This window comes from Portunus trituberculatus, chromosome 31, assembly GCF_017591435.1.
Source record: "Portunus trituberculatus isolate SZX2019 chromosome 31, ASM1759143v1, whole genome shotgun sequence".
Lineage (NCBI taxonomy): Eukaryota > Metazoa > Arthropoda > Malacostraca > Decapoda > Portunidae > Portunus > Portunus trituberculatus.
This window is the reverse complement of record NC_059285.1, coordinates 6159146-6179145: the sequence shown is the minus strand read 5'-3', so window position 1 is coordinate 6179145 and position 20000 is coordinate 6159146. Positions and strand designations below refer to the sequence as shown.

The 20000-nt window shown below is 40.2% G+C and overlaps 1 protein-coding gene across 5 annotated transcripts in view; it reads left to right on the top strand.

Annotated features, from left to right (window-relative positions):
• Positions 1–20000, top strand: part of LOC123511250 (peripheral plasma membrane protein CASK-like) — a 657311-nt gene that overhangs the window by 340953 nt on the left and 296358 nt on the right. For 4 of the 5 annotated variants that reach the window (XM_045266965.1, XM_045266964.1, XM_045266963.1 and 1 more), the window contains exons 5-8: positions 3243–3418; positions 8557–8583; positions 14927–15102; positions 16413–16535. In XM_045266965.1, the coding sequence (XP_045122900.1) occupies positions 3243–3418; positions 8557–8583; positions 14927–15102; positions 16413–16535 (502 nt within the window). The remainder of the gene's footprint in view (positions 1–3242; positions 3419–8556; positions 8584–14926; positions 15103–16412; positions 16536–20000) is intronic. The other variant, XM_045266966.1, reaches the window with a different exon arrangement.

Genomic DNA, 20000 nt, shown 5'->3' with positions numbered 1-20000 from the left:
GAAACTTTACGACTTTGCAACGCCTGGCAATTCCCTCTTTGTCCTTGAGAGAGAGAGAGAGAGAGAGAGAGAGAGAGAGAGAGAGAGAGAGAGAGAGAGCGCTTTTGAATCCTTTTCTTAAAGTCGATGTGGTTTAGCATCTTTAACGCTCAGTCACGAAGCATCATTGATTCCAGTACTGTTACTATTCTCTCTCTCTCTCTCTCTCTCTCTCTCTCTCTCTCTCTCTCTCTCTCTCTCTCTCTCTCTCTCTCTCTCTCTCTCTCTCTCTCTCTCTCTCTCTCTCTCTCATATACGGGAACACAGCTAACTCATTCCTCTTTAGTATGTTATTTCACGGAGGGAAGAGGAAGGGAGGGGGAATGAAAGGGTAATGAGGGGAACACCTGTGCATTTGAAGTGTAAATTTTAAGGGAACAGGTGAGGGGAGAGAAAAGCGAAACTGTTGGACATGTAAAATATAATAAAAAGGGAAAACTAAAACAAGTCAGTTGATATGCAAGGCCAGATTGAGGTGTAGTGGAGTGTAGTAAGGGGAAGACAGGTGTGTGATGATGGTAGGTGAATGCTAGACAGGTGAGGGGAGGTGCTGAGGAAAGGGGAAAATTATAAATGGGTGGAAATTTGTTTTATAGTCTTTGGAATTGAAGAGGAATGGAAGGAAAAGACGGGTAATATAATAGAAATGTCATTGAGTGAAGGAGGTGTAATAGTTGTGGGGAAGTATAGACATGTAGGGATTGAGAGAGTAAAGAAGATAAACAAGTGAGGAAAAGGTAAAAAAAAAAAAAGATGATGCAATATTTTTATCCATTTATTAATTTATTCAGCACCATTTTTCACTACTACTATTACTACTACTACTACTACTACTACTACTACTACTACTACTACTACTACTACTACTACTACTACTACTACTACTACTACTACTACTACTACTACTACTACTACTACCACTACCTCCACAACAATAACAACAACAACGCTAATATACCATTACTCCTAACAGTGGAAGTAAAATGAAAAAGATACCATGATTCTCTCTCTCTCTCTCTCTCTCTCTCTCTCTCTCTCTCTCTCTCTCTCTCTCTCTCTCTCTCTCTCTCTCTCTCTCTCTCTCTCTCTCTCTCTCTCTCTCTCTCTCTCTCTCTCTCTCTCTCTCTCTCTCTCTCTCTCTCTCTCTCTCTCTCTCTCTCTCTCTCTCTCCATTGACGGAGGGAGGAGAGGTCGAAAGTGCGTTAATTAAGTTACAGGTGAAGAGTGCACTGCTCAAACAGGTGTTCAAAGATGTCCTATGATTGCTAAGAGAGAGAGAGAGAGAGAGAGAGAGAGAGAGAGAGAGAGAGAGAGAGAGAGAGAGAGAGAGAGAGAGAGAGAGCACAGTTACTTTACTATCGCATGATGAAGAAAGCAAAGAGCAAATTTCACAGCTAACGATAAAACTTAAAGAAGAGTGCCATCGAAACAGAGACAGAGGCGGGAGCGGCAGAATACACAGGTGGGAGAGGAGTTCTTGAGGGCGAGAGTTCATTATCTGCGGGGAGGCGTGGGAAGACGTGGGTGTGAAAGGCGTGGGAGTTGCTGGAGGTTGAGTGGGTGAGGCAATGTAGCAGCAACTTTTCTCAATAAAGGTGTGGAAAGGATGAAGCAAGAGAAGGCAAAGGGAGGAGGACTATAAAGGTTATATGTATTTGTGTGTGTGTGTGTGTGTGTGTGTGTGTGTGTGTGCGCGCTGTGGTTTTTGTACCGTCTCTTTTTGTTTTGTTTTATATATACCTGAGCAGAAAGATGTTAGTGGGAGAATTCCTTTTAAATCTCTCTCTCTCTCTCTCTCTCTCTCTCTCTCTCTCTCTCTCTCTCTCTCTCTCTCTCTCTCTCTCTCTCTCTCTCTCTCTCTCTCTCTCTCTCTCTCTCTCTCTCTCTTATCTCTCTCTCTCTTCTCTCTTACCCCATCCCAGTTTCCTCTCTACTCTATTTCACTCTGCTCTTCTTGTTTCCCAGTCCTCCCCTCTCTCTCTCTCCCTCGTATCATCATTATTTTGGCTGCGGTAATGTTTCACAAGTCGTAACGCACCTGCCCGCACCTGCACACGTTTCCCAGGCGGTCATTATCCCCTAAGTTTGGGTGAAGGTAGCTGTTATGTCGACGCGCGCCAGGTAATTACTTATTTAGCGTTGCGGTGTGCGTGCGTGACCTGCCTATGTGTGCTACTTGTCAGGCGAGGCGAGGCGAGGTGAGGCAAGGTAATGTGTGGTGAGGTTAGTTAAGGTGAGACGAGTTTAAGTAAGGCGAGGTAAGGTGAGGTGAAGGAATGGTGGTAATTTTACGAATATTTGCTCTAGTTTTGGTGGTAATTCTCTCTCTCTCTCTCTCTCTCTTTCTTTCTCTGTGGTAAAGTGCCTGAGCGTACCATAAAGAAGGCAGATTATAGTTGGGAATTTGCTGGTTACGCGTGTTGTTTATGGGGAGTCCTGGAGTGTAAACAGTAGCGGAGCCTCCTTAGTTCAGTGATTCAGTGGCTGGTGTTTTCTTGTGGCGCTGTTTTCAGTTTTTACAAGCAATGGTTTAAGGGCTTTGTAGTAATCTGTTTTATTTTTTTAGTATGTTTTTTCTTCCCGTATAATAAAGTTTGCCAGTCAGTTAGGAAAAATGTAGTTAATTTATCTTATTTGTTAGCGAACTTTTAATTTCTGTTTTATTCTCTTCTTGCTTGCTTATTTTTTACGCTATTGACGAGAAAGATAACGTTATGAAAGAGAGGATAACATTTTTCAAGTGTAATATTAATGCAATATAGTGAGGCCAGGTAATGAACTTAATTATCGTCAGTAAATTAATTTATAGCATGTGTGTACAGAGATTTACCTGATGAATTACTTAAACTTTGCATTTGCCTGTATGTCAGTCTCTCTCTCTCTCTCTCTCTCTCTCTCTCTCTCTCTCTCTCTCTCTCTCTCTCTCTCTCTCTCTCTCTCTCTCTCTCTCTCTCTCTCTCTCTCTCTCTCTCTCTCTCTCTCTCTCTCTCTCTCTCTCTCTCTCTCTCTCTCTCTCTCTCTCTCTCTCTCTCTCTCTCTCTCTCTCTCTCTCTCTCTCTTTCTCATCTCTTTCTCATCTCCTTTTCTCCCCATCCTCACCTTCCAACTCTTCCTTGCACTCCGCCACACATTTACACGCACACACTCAAACAACCCCGCCGACTCCGCAAAAAATCCTCACCTTCCTTTTCTCTCTCCTACAGCCACTACATGCGGCAGATCCTGGAGGCGCTGCTGTATTGCCACGAGAATGATATCATCCACCGGGACATCAAGCCTCACTGCGTCCTGTTGGCCTGCAAGGAGAACAGTGCCCCGGTCAAGCTGGGAGGCTTCGGCGTGGCTATACAGCTGCAGGACGGAGAGCTTGTCAACGGAGGTGAGATGAGGGAATAGAGAGAGAGAGAGAGAGAGAGAGAGAGAGAGAGAGAGAGAGAGTGTGTGTGTGTGTGTGTGTGTGTGTGTGTGTGTGTGTGTGTGTGTGTGTGTTTGTATTTGGATGTTATTTATTTATTATTTTTTTTCATTTCAAGTATTTTTTTTCTCGAAGTTATTTTATTTAGTTATTAATCTCGATATATTGTTTTTCTACGTGCAGTACTGTATCGTTTTTTTCAATCTTATAAAGCATTAATCTCTCTCTCTCTCTCTCTCTCTCTCTCTCTCTCTCTCTCTCTCTCTCTCTCTCTCTCTCTCTCTCTCTCTCTCTCTCTCTCTCTCTCTCTCTCTCTCTCTCTCTCTCTCTCTCTCTCTCTCTCTCTCTCTCTCTCTCTCTCTCTCTCTCCTGCTCTCTCTCCTCTCTGTGTTCCGCCTCGCCCCGTGTCATAAACCCTTCAACATTCAGCAAATACTTTTGACATGCAAATCTGAATACAGAGTCGCGTCGAGTTACGTTCCTCCTGAATAGCGATTGAGGGATGGGACTTGCAGGGCCAAAAATATATAGAAAAGTAGATTCTCGGGACCTTCATGAAATTGTAACATAACAGTCTATTCCTCAAATTATTCAATATTATATAGAGATTAGTAACTTAATCCAGTGCCTTTTCAGTAAACTCTAATGATGTCAGTTTTTATTATTATCTTTATGGGTATTTTCTTGATTTTTCTTTTTTTATCCTTTCGATTTACTTAGTAATAGGAATTTGTTTTTTTTTCAGCTATTTTTTTTCAAATATTTGTTTGTATTACTTTCAAACTTAGAACTATTAAACTCTGACTGTAATGCGACGTGAATTCTTTTTAATGAATCAGTTCTTCAATACCTTTCTCTTCTTTCCTTGTAATCTTGGACCTTTCTGCGAGCTCCTGCATTCCTTTCCTATGACATTAACTCTTTCAAGAGGGAGGTTTCAATACACTTATCTTTTATTTTTTTTGTTACCATTCACCAGTGTCTGGCTTTCATTAAAATATCGTATTAGTTTATAAACTTCATACAATCTCCTGTTAGTCAGTCACGTCAGTCATAATGGAGTAACCAAGATAAAACTGCGTTCGACGAGTAATTGGATAATTTATAATCCCTTGATAACGAAAAGAATCGCTCTAATCTGATGAAATGCTCTAATGACACCTGGAATATAATAAAATAACTGCCGAGGTTTGCGATATATTCAGTAGCGAGCTGTTGCAAGCATGTGTTAATCAGCGCGTACCTTGAAAAGTGAAAAAAAATTAGTGACATGCAAACAGGGAACTAAAGTTGAGGAAAGGGGACATAATCTAAATGTAGCGAAGGAAGAAGAGGGTAAGAAAGGTGATATAACAATCTTATCTAACGGAAAAAATAACAAAAGGAAGAAGGAAGGTGACATAATAATTAATCTAAAATGTAAAGGGAGAATAAGAAATAAAATGATAATCTAAACTGACTATGGAAAGAAAAGAGGGAAATAAGGGGAAAAACAAAAAATACATGATAACCAAACCCTTAATAATTTCGATATAATGATCTGGAGGTGTAACAAAATATATCGTTATGTTAAGGGATCAACTATTCACCGGGATAGTATTTATGTATATTTATTGCAGTGATGCCAGGGTATTCATAATGCGTCTTTCTGCAGTGTATATTACTCGCCTCTTTAATATTCACGGCATGTAAATATTAAAGCTTGTTCTGGGCTTTGTATTGCTCTGGTTCCTGTGATTCGTTCAAAATTCTATTGAGAGCTGTGTTATTTTCTTTCTTTATTTATTTATCTATTGACCTAGTTATTTTGTAAGGGAGAAACTTAAAAGGTCTGCGAAGAAAGCAGTAGAGATGGTACAAATATTTTTTTAGCACACTTTTAAATGACAAGCGAAAGAGAAATAAGGAAGGTTGGAGGCTGGCGCTGTGTGTGTGGGGCTGGGAGAGGTGAGTGTGAAGTTCCTTGAAGCCAGGGCCGAGGAGTGGCTTCAAGTGGTCTCATGAGGGGCTTTTCGGGGCTTCGCGAGGAAAGATAACGAAGCAGTGAGCGAAGTTTATTCTTTTTGCTTTCTTTCCCTGGTTTCGACTCTCTCTCTCTCTCTCTCTCTCTCTCTCTCTCTCTCTCTCTCGGCAGCTTTCATTTCATCGTAGAATTCTTCTAATATTTTAGCCCTTTTTTACATATTCTTATTTTCTCGTCATTATTATTTTGTCGTGTTTTCTTGTTGTTGACAGTTCCTTGTGGTTTTTGGTCTTATTCTTTCCATTTTGCTCGCAGTTGTCCTGTTATTGTTGTTTTCTTGTTCTTTGTTCTTTTCTTATTTCTTCCTCTTTCTTTTTATTTCCTTACTTTTTTTGTTAGTTTCATGTATCTTTTTTTTTATGTTCACGGTTCTTTGTATTTTCCTGTTCTTAATTTTCGTTTCATTTTCAGTCTTGTTTTCGTTTTCTTCCTTCCTCTTTTTCTGGCTTCCGTTCTTTCCTTCCTTCCGTTTTCCCTTCCTTTTTTTTTCTTTTTATATCTCCTTTTTCTTTTATCTCTTTTTTTAATTTCCCCTTTCCTCCACCACTATCTACCCCAACCCCATCTCTCTACTCTCCATCTCTCTACACACTCAACTGTCATGCACACTCAGCTCTCATACTCCTTTCCATTCTCCTCCATTACATCTCCCGCTATCTGTTCTCTCGCTATATAATCCTTTGTAATCCCTCCTGCTGGTCCTGTTTCGCGTCCCAGTTCATCAGTAATACCCGAGCTGCAAAAGAGGGCGGTAGGCGTGACCTGCGCATCCTGAGGGCACTGCATTCTCTCTCTCACAGTTTTTCATTCGTGACTCGTAATTGAAATGATTTTAAACAGGGAGGAAATTTTCATGCGATGTTTTTTAGTAAGAGTTACGCGTATTGTTTATTTTGCTTTCATGTTTTTTTGTTTTTGTTTTTTTGAGTAGGAGCGAAGGGGGGGGGGGGTTCGTGTTATGGGTTATGCGTGTTTTTGTTAATGTTTTTTCTTTCACTCTTTGTTTTCATGTTAGTTTGAATTTACTGGATTTTTAAAATTTCTCGTGAGGTGATTTATGTTTTCGTTTGTAATCTCACTTAAGCATTTGTCTTGCATCAGTAACACAGTAGACAGATTTGCTTCTCTCCTTCTTCTCTTTCTCCTCCTCTTCCTCCTTCTTCTCCTCCTTCTCCTTCTCCTCCTCCTCCTTCTCCTCCTCCTCCTCCTTCTTCTCCTCCTTCTCCTTCTCCTCCTCCTCCTCCTTCTTCTCCTTCTCCTCTTCCTCCTCCTTCTCCTTCTCTTTATCCTCCTCCTCCTCCTCCTCCTCTTCTGGAATGGACGAGTAAACTTGCCTTCTCTCCTTCGTCTTCCGTCACCTGTACTTCACATTATAATCTCTCTCTCTCTCTCTCTCTCTCTCTCTCTCTCTCTCTCTCTCTCTCTCTCTCTCTCTCTCTCTCTCTCTCTCTCTCTCTCTCTCTCTCTCTCCAGAATTTGTTTTTACTGATTTCCGTTGTGTTTCTGTTTATTTTCGTTTCTTTTTTTCTTAATTAAAGGAAGTAAGAAAATTTTAGTCATTTTTATCTTTTTTATTTCTCCCTGAGTTTTTTTTTTTTTTTTTGTGTGTGCGTGTGCGTGCGTGTGTATGTTTGTTATGGTGCAAGTGTAGCAAGTGTAGTACGAGTGAGTATATTTATATATCATAATTATTGTTATTATTTTTATTAATTAATCAATGTTTAAACTAGATGTGGAATGATAATTTTTTAAAATAATGCATAACTCACTTTAATTAATCATATAATCTTAATTGGCGACACACACACACACACACACACACACACACACACACACACACACACCGTAATGTATTTTTTTTTGTCTCGGATAATAATGATACTAACAATAATAATGAGTGTCTTTTACAATTGTATTTTCATAGTATGTTTTTTGGTAATTTATCATAGTGTATGGCTTTTGTATTTCACGTATACTATGATGTTGTATTGCTTTGATTGCTAAATATGTGTATTGATCACATGTAGTTGCACTTTCATATGTACATAAATACACATACACACATACTGCCAGACTTACCTGCATACATACATGTTTCATTCTTTGAATTCATCTTATATACATTGGTATTTTTTTTATTAGATTTTAGAGTGCTTTTACTTTCTCTTGTTCTTTTCTTGTGATATCCTCCACGTGAATCTCTCTCTCTCTCTCTCTCTCTCTCTCTCTCTCTCTCTCTCTCTCTCTCTCTCTCTCTCTCTCTCTCTCTCTCTCTCTCTCTCTCTCTCTCTCTCTCTCTCTCTCTCTCTCTCTCTCTCTCTCTCTCTCTCTCTCTCTCTCTCTCTCTCTCTCTCTCTCTCTCTCTCTCTCTCTCTCTCTCTCTCTCTCTCTCTCTCTCTCTCTCTCTCTCTCTCTCTCTCTCTCTCTCTCTCTCTCTCTCTCTCTCTCTCTCTCTCTCTCTCTCTCTCTCTCTCTCTCTCTCTCTCTCTCTCTCTCTCTCTCTCTCTCTCTCTCTCTCTCTCTCTCTCTCTCTCTCTCTCTCTCTCTCTCTCTCTCTCTCTCTCTCTCTCTCTCTCTCTCTCTCTCTCTCTCTCTCTCTCTCTCTCTCTCTCTCTCTCTCTCTCTCTCTCTCTCTTTCTCTCAGTAAAAATATATGTATCAAGATTTTTGGTCCAGTCTAAATATAAGAAAAACTTTTCATGTATCAGAATTTCTTTCTCTTCGATTTTGTGTATGTTCATGCAATTGCTTTACTTACTTTAATTTTGTTGCAGTTTGCATTACTTTTTGTTTAGAGTGCTGCTCTAAACTTATTTGATCAATTATATCATGTTTGCCTTAATTGTAATTGTACTTTTATAAGTATAATTTGCTTATTTTTTATTTTGTATGTGTATTAATGTTGTGCTTACAATGTCAGTATTAACAACACTACCACCATCACCATCACCTATACCACCATCACCCGTCCTACAAATACCACCACTTCGACACGCACCACCACCACCACCACCACCACCACCAAACCACCACCACCAGCTGCTCCATGTGATAACCGTGACGTGTCTCTGTCTTTCAGTGTCATCTCTCTCTCCCCCTCAGATGGGTAACTATCACTACAGCTCTACAGTAGCCTGCGCCTCCTCCTCCTCTACCACCTCCTCCTCTACCTCCTCCTCCACATCCTCCACCTCCTCCATCTCTACTCAAATCCTCATTCTTTTAAGTTGATTTCATGTTTTCGCTCCATCGCTTTCTCTCTCTCTCTCTCTCTCTCTCTCTCTCTCTCTCTCTCTCTCTCTCTCTCTCTCTCTCTCTCTCTCTCTCTCTCTCTCTCTCTCTCTCTCTCTCTCTCTCTCTCTCTCTCTCTCTCTCTCTCTCTCTCTCTCTCTCTCTCTCTCTCTCTCTCTCTCTCTCTCTCTCTCTCTCTCTCTCTCTCTCTCTCTCTCTCTCTCTCTCTCTCTCTCTCTCTCTCTCTCTCTCTCTCTCTCTCTCTCTCTCTCTCTCTCTCTCTCTCTCTCTCTCTCTCTCTCTCTCTCTCTCTCTCTCTCTCTCTCTCTCTCTCTCTCTCTCTCTCTCTCTCTCTCTCTCTCTCTCTCTCTCTCTCTCTCTCTCTCTCTCTCTCTCTCTCTCTCTCTCTCTCTCTCTCTCTCTCTCTCTCTCTCTCTCTCTCTCTCTCTCTCTCTCTCTCTCTCTCTCTCTCTCTCTCTCTCTCTCTCTCTCTCTCTCTCTCTCTCTCTCTCTCTCTCTCTCTCTCTCTCTCTCTCTCTCTCTCTCTCTCTCTCTCTCTCTCTCTCTCTCTCTCTCTCTCTCTCTCTCTCTCTCTCTCTCTCTCTCTCTCTCTCTCTCTCTCTCTCTCTCTCTCTCTCTCTCTCTCTCTCTCTCTCTCTCTCTCTCTCTCTCTCTCTCTCTCTCTCTCTCTCTCTCTCTCTCTCTCTCTCTCTCTCTCTCTCTCTCTCTCTCGTGTCCTGTCAGTCAGTAGGCTAGGTGTAGAAGAATAGGGAGGAGAAAAGAGGGAGAGGTACTGTTAATTTTCCACCTCTCCTTCCCCTCCACTCCCCATAACGGAGAGATAAGCAGTGATTCCTCAGTTACAGATAAACAGATTGTACTTATCTTTTGTTTCTGGAGAATTCAAGAAATATCATGTTATATATTTTTTTTCTTTGAATATGTGTGACTGGGTGTACCTGTTGGGTGTACCTGTTCATTGAAATGTATTGGTAGTTATTCAAGGGTATTTTGTGGCTTTGAGCTTTTAAGTACTCTATTACAGGTGGTTTTTAATGTAGTTGTTGTTAATATTGTATCACTGCTTGGTCATCTCCGTTAATTAAGACAATATTATTATCTTACCGGCTGATGGATGGACACTGCTTTTCTCTTTCTATTTTCTCTAGTACTTTTTTGCAACTTGTTTCACTTGTAGTCCCTTACCTCTCGTCGGCACCATCACCAAACTACTACTAAGTTTTTGTTCGTACCCAAGAAGGAAAGGGGAGTTTTTTGCTTCCCCATCCTCTTTATCCCATCACCAGCACAGGAAATAGATCTTATAAATGCACTGATTTTTTTTTTCTCGCAGCACTATCACTACTGTTATATATTTTTTTTATTAGAGTTTACCAGGAAAGGGCAATTTTTCCCTCTGGCCTCATTAATCCATCTGCACAAATGTAGATGTTACATATATGCCTCAATTTTTTCACTACAGCACCACTACTAAACTACTTTTATGGAAGGTGGCAAACTTTTTATCCCACTTCCATTCACCAGCACAAAAAGATAACTAGATGGTTCACATACGCACCATTGTTTTTCCATTGTTTTTATTTGATATTTTTTTCTTATGTGATCTAGTAGTTTCACTTGCTATTTTCACATAACGCTTCATCTTACATTATTCTTAACCACACAACACTACACATACCACACCACTACAGTACACAATTCAACAACATATTACACCACACACCATAGTCCTTTCATTCAATAGGACAAGCTTACTCTTTCATCTTCTTCCATCCATTTTCCAAACACCCCTCTCTTGTTTTATTCCACCACCACCACTACCAGCATGTCCTCTCTCCCCTCACTCACTCCCTCGGATCCAGCTTGGAACAAAATGACCTTACTGCATGACTGACTGACTACCTTTCTCCCTCTTGTCATGCACGCCTGTCGTGATGATGCTAGATTTAATGATGTCTAAATGGTCGTGTTTTGTTGAATGGTTGAAAGTGGTTTGTTTTTGTTGTTGTCCGTGTCTGTTTGTCTGTTCGTCTGTCTGTTTGTCTGTTTGCATGTCTTGGTTTGTCTGTCTGTCTGTCTGTCTGTCTTTTCTTTATTTCTCAGCTTATTTGTGTGTCTTCGTCTCTGTCTGTCTGTTTGTCTCTCTTTATCTATTTGCCCTTATCTCTCTCTCTCTCTCTCTCTCTCTCTCTCTCTCTCTCTCTCTCTCTCTCTCTCTCTCTCTCTCTCTCTCTCTCTCTCTCTCTCTCTCTCTCTCTCTCTCTCTCTCTCTCTCTCTCTCTCTCTCTCTCTCTCTCTCTCTCTGTGTGTGTGTGTGTGTGTGTGTGTGTGTGTGTGTGTGTGTGTGTGTGTGTGTGTGTGTGTGTGTGTGTGTGTGTGTGTGTGTGTGTGTGTGTGTGTGTGTGTGTGTGTGTGTGATGTCACAACTGTGAATTCTTATTGGCTTGTTTGTCTGTGTGTTTGTGTGTCTTTCGCTCCGTGTTTGCCTCAGTGTCACTCGGTGTGTTTGTGTTTGGCATGTACAGTATAGTGAGCATAATTGAGGAATGATTGAGAGAGAGAGAGAGAGAGAGAGAGAGAGAGAGAGAGAGAGAGAGAGAGAGAGAGAGAATTTCATAATAATTTAGCGATATTTATTGGCTGTCACTCACTGCATTATTATTATCATGTGGTCACCGTGATGTGGAATGTGCCGTGCTGCCTGCATAATGTGCTCAATTGAGTGTCTAAATTTAGCCTCACAAGGTAAAAGTATTGCATGACAGACATGAATTAACGTCATCATGGATAAAATGTGTATACAAAACATTGAACAGTAACACTCTCTCTCTCTCTCTCTCTCTCTCTCTCTCTCTCTCTCTCTCTCTCTCTCTCTCTCTCTCTCTCTCTCTCTCTCTCTCTCTCTCTCTCTCTCTCTCTCTCTCTCTCTCTCTCTCTCTCTCTCTCTGAATACATTTCGCTCTGGATCTGGACAAAGGCAGAGGCGGTGACATTAATGAATTCTTGCGTCGCTCACGAGGAACAGGAGGCCGTCTCGCATTAGAATTTAATTAATATATAAGAGACCTGCATTCCTCATGGATATGAGCGAGACGAGAAGACAAGAGAGAGAGAGAGAGAGAGAGAGAGAGAGAGAGAGAATCGCAACTAGTACTGCAATAGTGCGTCAATGATTAATAGACAACTTCTTTTTTACAATTATGACGCTAAAAGAAAAAGAAATCTGTAACCACGAATAAAAGTGACAAATAACTTTTACCATACTATAGAAATCAGGACATGAGTTGAAGTGAAAAGAAATTGTGCTACTGATACGCATTTTATATATCTCTTTACTCATTTTATTATTATTGAAGCCCAGCGGGGACACATTTACACCTCTATGTTTTTGTAGTATTGCTGTTACTTTCATGCACTAAAAGTATTCATGTGTATAATTTAAAGGGCGTTCATGCGTTATCTTCCGTGAAAAATGAACAAACTCTGCAAAATGTAAATAAACTCTACTATTATTATGACTAGTGTTCCATTGTATCATATTCAGTGTGTGTGTGTGTGTGTGTGTGTGTGTGTGTGTGTAATTTCACCTCGGTCGCCTCCTGGTCACCTAGCCAGTCTTCCCCATTACGGAGCGAGCTCAGAGCTCATAGACCGATCTTCGGTTAGGACTGAGACCACAACACACTCCACACACCGGAAAAGCGAGGCCACAACCCCCCGAGTTACATCCCGTACCTATTTACTGCTAGGTGAACAGGGGCCACACATTAAGAGGCTTGTCCATTTGCCTCGCCGCCTCCGGGACTCGAACCCGGACCCTCTCGAGTGTGAGTCGAGCGTGCTAACCACTACACTGTGTGTGTGTGTGTGTGTGTGTGTGTGTGTGTGTGTGTGTGTGTGTGTGTGGTGTGGTATGTGGTGGTGGGCGTTGTTGTCATTGTTATCGTTGTTGCTGTTTTTTTGTTTGGCTGCTCATAAAGTATGTATGTATGTGTTTTTTGTTTGTTTATACGTATCATGTGTGTATGTATTCATCTGTGGTCTGTTGATATTGGTCATGTTATTGTTGATGAAAATAATGATGATGAATTGAATGCAAAAACAAGCTATTGATTTGAAATGGATGGTGTAAATATCAATTATGGTTTCGTGTGTGTGTGTGTGTGTGTGTGTGTGTGTGTGTGTGTGTGTGTGTGTGTGTGTGTGTGTGTGTGTGTGTGTGTGTGTGTGTGTGTGTGTGTGTGTGTGTGTGTGTGTGTGTGTGTGTGTGTGTGTGTGTGTGTGCGTGTCTTTTTGTGTGTGTGTGTGTGGTTGTGTGTTTACGAAATGCAAGAAAACAAGGAAGATTCGGTTTATCATAAAAACAAAAACAATTTGCGACACAATAACACATTTTTTTCCGCGTTTTTATTGTGTTTAATTTTTCCCAGATTTTTGGTATTTCTAGTCCTTTCACTTCATTCTTTTTTCGTCTTTTTTTCTTTTCTTTTTTTTGTCGTTCTTCCTTTAAGTTAATCCTTTTTCTGCGCCTCCTCTCCCTTTTCCCTATCTCTGTGATTTTCTCCTTTTCTCCTGTTTCCTTTATTTTCCTCCTTTCCCTTTATTCCTTCTTTCTTCACCCTCCAGGTTACCTTTTTCTGTAATCCTCTTTTCTCCAAGCTTGATTTTCAATTCCTTTTCCCTTCCTTTCTCTCCTTTCAATTTACTTTTCCCATTCGTCCTCTTTTATTTTATTTACCTTTTCTTTTAATACTCTCCTAACACTTCATTTTTCTTCCATTTCTTCACAATCTGTACTTTTTACCCATTAAATTTATTCTCTTTTTATTGTATCACATTCTCTCTTCTCTTTTTTTGTTATTCTCTTTTCTCTGTTTACTCTTCTCTTCTGCTTTCCTCCCTCTTCTGCCTTAACATTTAATCACCACCTGCACCTTCACTCCCAGCTAACCCAACCTGATTCACCTTCCATTCCTCTTCTCGCTTTTAATCTCTGCCCGTGTCGCGTTCTTCCCGCCAACGCGACTCTTTGCTATTAGTTGGCGTGCTTCTGAAGTTTGCTCGAGGTAAAGATTAGCTGGAGATTTCCTCGTGTATGTACTTAGCGATATTGAATTGCGAGAGTGAATGTTGAATGTGATGTATTTTTTTTTTTTTTTTTTTGAGGATTTGGGAAAAAAATGTTTGTGTTTATACAGGATTTTAACAAAACATCATACCAGTATTTCAGTTTAAAACAATTCTATTTGCTGCATCATATGACCTTTTTTTTTTTTTTTTTTTTTTACGGAACGAGTAATTCTCAGTCAGTAAACAATTAATACTCACAACATAACAGCAAAGCACATCTCGTTTAGACAGCATTAGAATAAAAGGCAGCGGGAAAATGGTTGGGCGCGATCTATGTGTCTCTAAATGCTAAATGGTGTACAGGTTCCCGCCGCTGACTGAAATAAAAGGCAGAACTAATAGCAGTAGCTTTGTGTGTGTCCCGCCGTGCTGTGTGCGTTGTTTGTGCCGGCAGAGCAAAAGTTATTATACTTTTGCAGGATGGCCAGAGAGAGAGAGAGAGAGAGAGAGAGAGAGAGAGAGAGAGAGAGAGAGAGAGAGAGAGAGAGAGAGAGAGAGAGAGAGAGAGAGAGAGAATGGGAAGAAAATAGAAATTGAAAAAGAGAGGAATAGAATACGGTGTGCAGTGTTTTCGTGAGTGAAGTCATAATAATTTTTAGCTCAGCAAGAAATAGAAATATTGAAACAAGATAAACACAGAAATCTACTACATTTAAGGAACAAAATAGAATCATAGCACTCAGCCTACAAGAACTAGATAATAACACACAATCATTTTAAGAAGCATGCAAGTAGAGACTATTATTAACCACTCACTAACGAACCAAAGAAAGGAGGGCAGATTAAGTAACTTTTATCGTGTCTTCAATCGTGAAAACCACCTTAAAATGAAACGGCAAAGTATATGACAGTTTACCTATATCAACTACCTAGATAACGACATAACACGACTATATAACGAGTACTGTAAATAAATACCGTCCTTAACCACACAATAACGAAGTGAAAGAAAAGAACCCTAAAAACATATCTCAGACCATTAAAAACTCCCTTATAGATCCAGCAACAACAATCTGCAGCAGTCTCCCTTTTAAACCATTCTCTATGACGCACGTTTTCTTTCACAGGAAGGATAGGGACTCCACACTTCATGAGCCCCGAGGTGGTGGAGAGACAGCCCTATGGCAAGCCCGTGGACGTGTGGTCTGCCGGGGTGCTGCTCCACATCCTGCTCTCCGGCACCCTTCCCTTCTACGGCACCAAGGAACGGCTGTACGACGCAATATGCCAGGCCAAGCTGCATGTGAGTCTAGGAAAGTTGGCTGGCTGTGTGGCTGGGCGGGAAATAGTATAGTCTGCCTCTCTCTCTCTCTCTCTCTCTCTCTCTCTCTCTCTCTCTCTCTCTCTCTCTCTCTCTCTCTCTCTCTCTCTCTCTCTCTCTCTCCGTCCTATGCTCAACTTTTCTTAGTTTGATAATTAATTTGCTTTTTTATGTCTTTTAATAATTCCTCTTTTACTTCCTATGTCTCTTACCCTATACTTCACCTTTTTTCCTATTTTACTCCCTTTCTTATACTTTTAACATTTTTTATGCGTTTTTACGTGTTTAATCTTCCCTTTAAGGCGTTAGTGGAGGTGTACTGCGAGTTAGCCACTACGTTTGTTAATGTATGCATGAGGGAAAATGGTTCCGAGAATATACAAGTGCAGGTCAAACAAGAAGAGGAGTGAGGAGTTGGAAAAAAATAATAAATAAAGATAGGAATAGATAGAAAAGTAAATACTGCTAGATAAAGATGTACAAATTGAGATTAATAGATAAATGGACAGAAATACATAAAAGGAGGTAGATAGGTTGGGATTGATAGATAAGTAGGGATGGATAGATAGGTAGATACAATGTATATCGATTAATAATTAGATGGATAAATAGATAGATAGATACATAGGTAAATAGATGCAGAGAGAGAGAGAGAGAGAGAGAGAGAGAGAGAGAGAGAGAGAGAGAGAGAGAGAGAGAGAGAGAGAGAGAGAGAGAGAGAGAGAGAGAGGCTTGGTAAGTTAGGAACAAGAGGTCCTCAAGGAAGGGGCCCTTTTTTTTCTTTAAAAGGTTCTCTGTGTGATGAGTCGAAGAAGAAAACCGAGCAGAGCTAACTTTTTCTCGAGTGCTCTTTTAGTTTGTGTACAGATAAACACACTTGGTTCACAGATAATTAACACGGAATATATCTTGACGTTACTCTGGACTTCTTCAATCAATTATACTCGTTATTCACAATCTTTATGCAATGGAAATTATTCAGTTATTAGATATTCTGTTGTATTGTATTCGACTATCTTTTTTATTTGCATCTAGATCGAGATAAAGTCTACGGTTATTTGGTTACACGTTTTGGTATCAGAAGAATTCAATGCTTGTTCAATAGTGGGTTTTATTAGGTCTCATTGTCTTACATTCTTAGTTAATCGTTTTCTTTCACTAGTATTGGTAATCTTTTCATTGCCTTACTTATATATTTCCATTTTCTAATTTTTCTATAGCATATTATTTGTGTGTCAGTGCTGAATCACCTCCTGTCTTGACCTTGTACTCACTTGGCTTCTCCTCCCCAGCTGAACACGACCACGTGGGAAGGGGTGAGTGAACATGCCAAGGACCTGGTGCGCCGCATGCTGACCTTCGACCCCAATGAGCGCATCACGGTCAAGGAAGCCCTCAGTCACCGCTGGATCAAGGTGAGATGCTCCTGACATGACCTTTTTTTTTTATTTTTCATCATTCATCCATTATTATTTTTTTCACATAAGATGCATTCATTCCGTTACTTTATTCTAGTCAAAAGTCTCTTGATTTACTTTTCTCAATATTTATTAATTTTTATTTCCTTAATCAATTAAATCCTTATTCATAATTATTTTCTTTTTACATTAACTTCCAATCCTTTTGTTTCTTTATTTTCTTCTATTTGCTTTTGCTTTCGTTAAATTATCGTAATGTCTTTAGTCTTAACCAGGCGCTATTTTGTCACAGCACTGTATTTTACATAGTTTTTTTTTTCATCAATTATCTTCCTTTATCCAATACTAAAGTAGGTATTTTTATTTACTTAATTTTTGTCTTATTCAATTTCTCCATTTACACTTAAGTGCTCTATTTTTTTTTATCTGTATTTGCCTGTATTTGCTTCATTATATTCTTGCAATTTTGCCTCACTAGCCGTATATTTCTGCTTCTAATTGTTTTTTATATTTTCATTTCTTTCTTTTCTAAGTTTATAGTGAATATATATCTTTTATTTTCTCTGTGTTATTTTTGACTCTATATATTTTCTTTATTTTTATTACTTATATAAATTTTACACAATAATTTTCTCTTTCACTCTCTGCTTTATTTCTGTGACAGCTGTCCTTGGCCTACCTCACCACTTCACGTGCATCTTTCCATCAGTCACTCTATTTTCTGTTCCTCTGCATTATTCTTCTCTCCTCCACCTGTCCTTCTTCGTTCCTTCCCTCACTCGCTTTTCACTCCAGGTAATCGAGAAATGAATGATGACTGATGAGCTAGTAATGTTACAATGATGGGGGCAGTTACCGTGATGAATGTAGATGAAGAGAGAGAGAGAGAGAGAGAGAGAGAGAGAGAGAGAGAGAGAGAGAGAGAGAGAGAGAGAGAGAGAGAGAGAGAAAAGTGAAATATGTTTTGAAAAGAAAATGGAAAATTAAAAGGCAGGAGATTGCTCGTGTTTGCCAAAAATAGATCTGCACGCACACACACACACACACACACACACACACACACACACACACACACACACACACACACACACACACACACACACACACACACACACACACACACACACACACACACACACACACACACACACACACATCGTTAACATTGCCTTTCCTATCGATTTGGATGAAAATGACTAAATATTTCTTTCTCTCTCTTTCTTTATTCATTTTTCTTTCTTTCTTTCCTACTTTTACTCCTTGCTTCGTTTGCTTCTTTCCTATTTTCTTCTTCCAGCATTCTCTTTCCTTCCTTGTTTTCATGCTTTTCGTTTAATAACATTTCCTTCCTTGTAGTCATCATGCATTCCTTTCGTTTAGTATTCCTCCTCCTCTTCCTCCTCCTCCTCCTCCTCCTCCTCCTCCTCCTCCTCCTCCTCCTCCTCCTCCTCCTCCTCCTCCTCCTCCTCCTCCTCCTCCTCCTCCTCCTCCTCCTCCTCCTCCTCCTCCTCCTTTTCCTCCTCCTCCTCCTCCTCTTCCACCTCTAGTTATGCCTCGGTTTCTTTACATAAGCCCCACATGTTGAGCCGATGCATGAGTAAATGTTTGACTGTGTTGAAAGAGAGAGAGAGAGAGAGAGAGAGAGAGAGAGAGAGAGAGAGAGAGAGAGAGAGAGAGAGAGAGAGAGAGAGAGAGAGAGAGAGAGAGAGAGAGAGTTATGAGTTATAAGGGTGGAAAACTCAAGCAGTGATCGATTATTGATAAGGTGAAACCCCTTTTTTACGATCCTTTTCTTTTTTTCCTCCTCCTCCTCCTCCTCCTCCTCCTCCTCCTCCTCCTCCTCCTCCTCCTCCTCTTCCTCCTTCTCTTCCTCTTCCTTTTCCCCCTTTATTGGTACAGCTGACAGGGCTAGAAAGTGAAGGAGAAGGAAGACGTGCTGTTACCTGGATGAAGGGATGACGAAGGGTTACAAGTGTGTGTGTGTGTGTGTGTGTGTGTGTGTGTGTGTGTGTGTGTGTGTGTGTGTGTGTGTGTGTGTGTGAGAGAGAGAGAGAGAGAGAGAGAGAGAGAGAGAGAGAGAGAGAGAGAGAGAGAGAGAGAGAGAGAGAGAGAGAGAGAGAGAGAGAGAGAGAGAGAGATTCAGATTCAGATTGTTTATTATCCAATAAAGTGGTTCTTGCACATATTACAATTAAAAGACAAATATATAAATAGAGAGAGAGAGAGAGAGAGAGAGAGAGAGAGAGAGAGAGAGAGAGAGAGAGAGAGAGAGAGAGAGAGTGAGAGTAATTCAGAGAGCGATTCAGATAGAGCTTTGAAGGGAGGTCTAAAAAAAAATGTCAATAAAAGTGACAACTCTTTATTTTGAATCTATAACTTGATTTCCAGATATTGAAACACAAAATGTATTGTTTCCTGAAAGCTTCATAATTTTAATATTGTCGGGGAAACACACACACACACACACACACACACACACACACACACACACACACACACACACACACACACACACAAGCAGACGCCGCCATGATGGATGAATGCTGGCAATGTATGGGATTGAGTAATGGAGTAGAATAACCGCTGGAGTGATGAGAAAAAAATAGTAAAGGAAGCATTAGAGTAATGGAGCAGTGGAAGAAAATTATTGGTATGGCAGTAAAGTAAAATAATGACCGGAGTAATGGATAAATATAATGGTTTTGGCGGTTTAATTGGACAAAGCAATAGGGGAATGGGTTGATAGTGAGGAGCCTTCTTACTTAGTATCTTACGTTACTTAGTTCAATGCACCGTACCACAAACAGCCTCAATAAGGACAACACTCTTGCTGCGGTCTGTTTTGTCTTTGTGTTCTTTTGTGATGTCGCAAGGAGGAAGCCTGACTGACATAACGAATCACTGCGCCCTATCAGTGAATAAACAGGCAAGGTTGTGTCAGGTTAGGTTAGGAAAGGTTAGGTCAATGAATTAATGTATCAGTTAGTCTAGAAATATATAAGCCATATGAAAGCAATATTGATTTGAAACATTAAATTGAAATATATTAATTGTTGCATTTGTTAGATTGTGAAGATATAAAAAAGGATATTAATTGAGGGGAAATGAAATGAAAGCTGCGAATTAAAAATAAGAAATGGTACTCGGTAAAAACAAGGACGAAATAGGTAAACACAGAGCTGTCAGGCGCATATGGCAAAGCTGTACCTTCACCTACACCATTGTGGCTGTGTGTTTTTATTTCCTGATTTATTTAATTTTTATAATGATTTTCTATAAGTTCAGTAGGCTCATTTTTTGTCGTCGGTTATAATTTCTCACTCTCTCTCTCTCTCTCTCTCTCTCTCTCTCTCTCTCTCTCTCTCTCTCTCTCTCTCTCTCTCTCTCTCTCTCTCTCTCTCTCTCTCTCTCTCTCTCTCTCTCTCTCTCTCTCTCTCTCTCTCTCTCTCTCTCTCTCTCTCT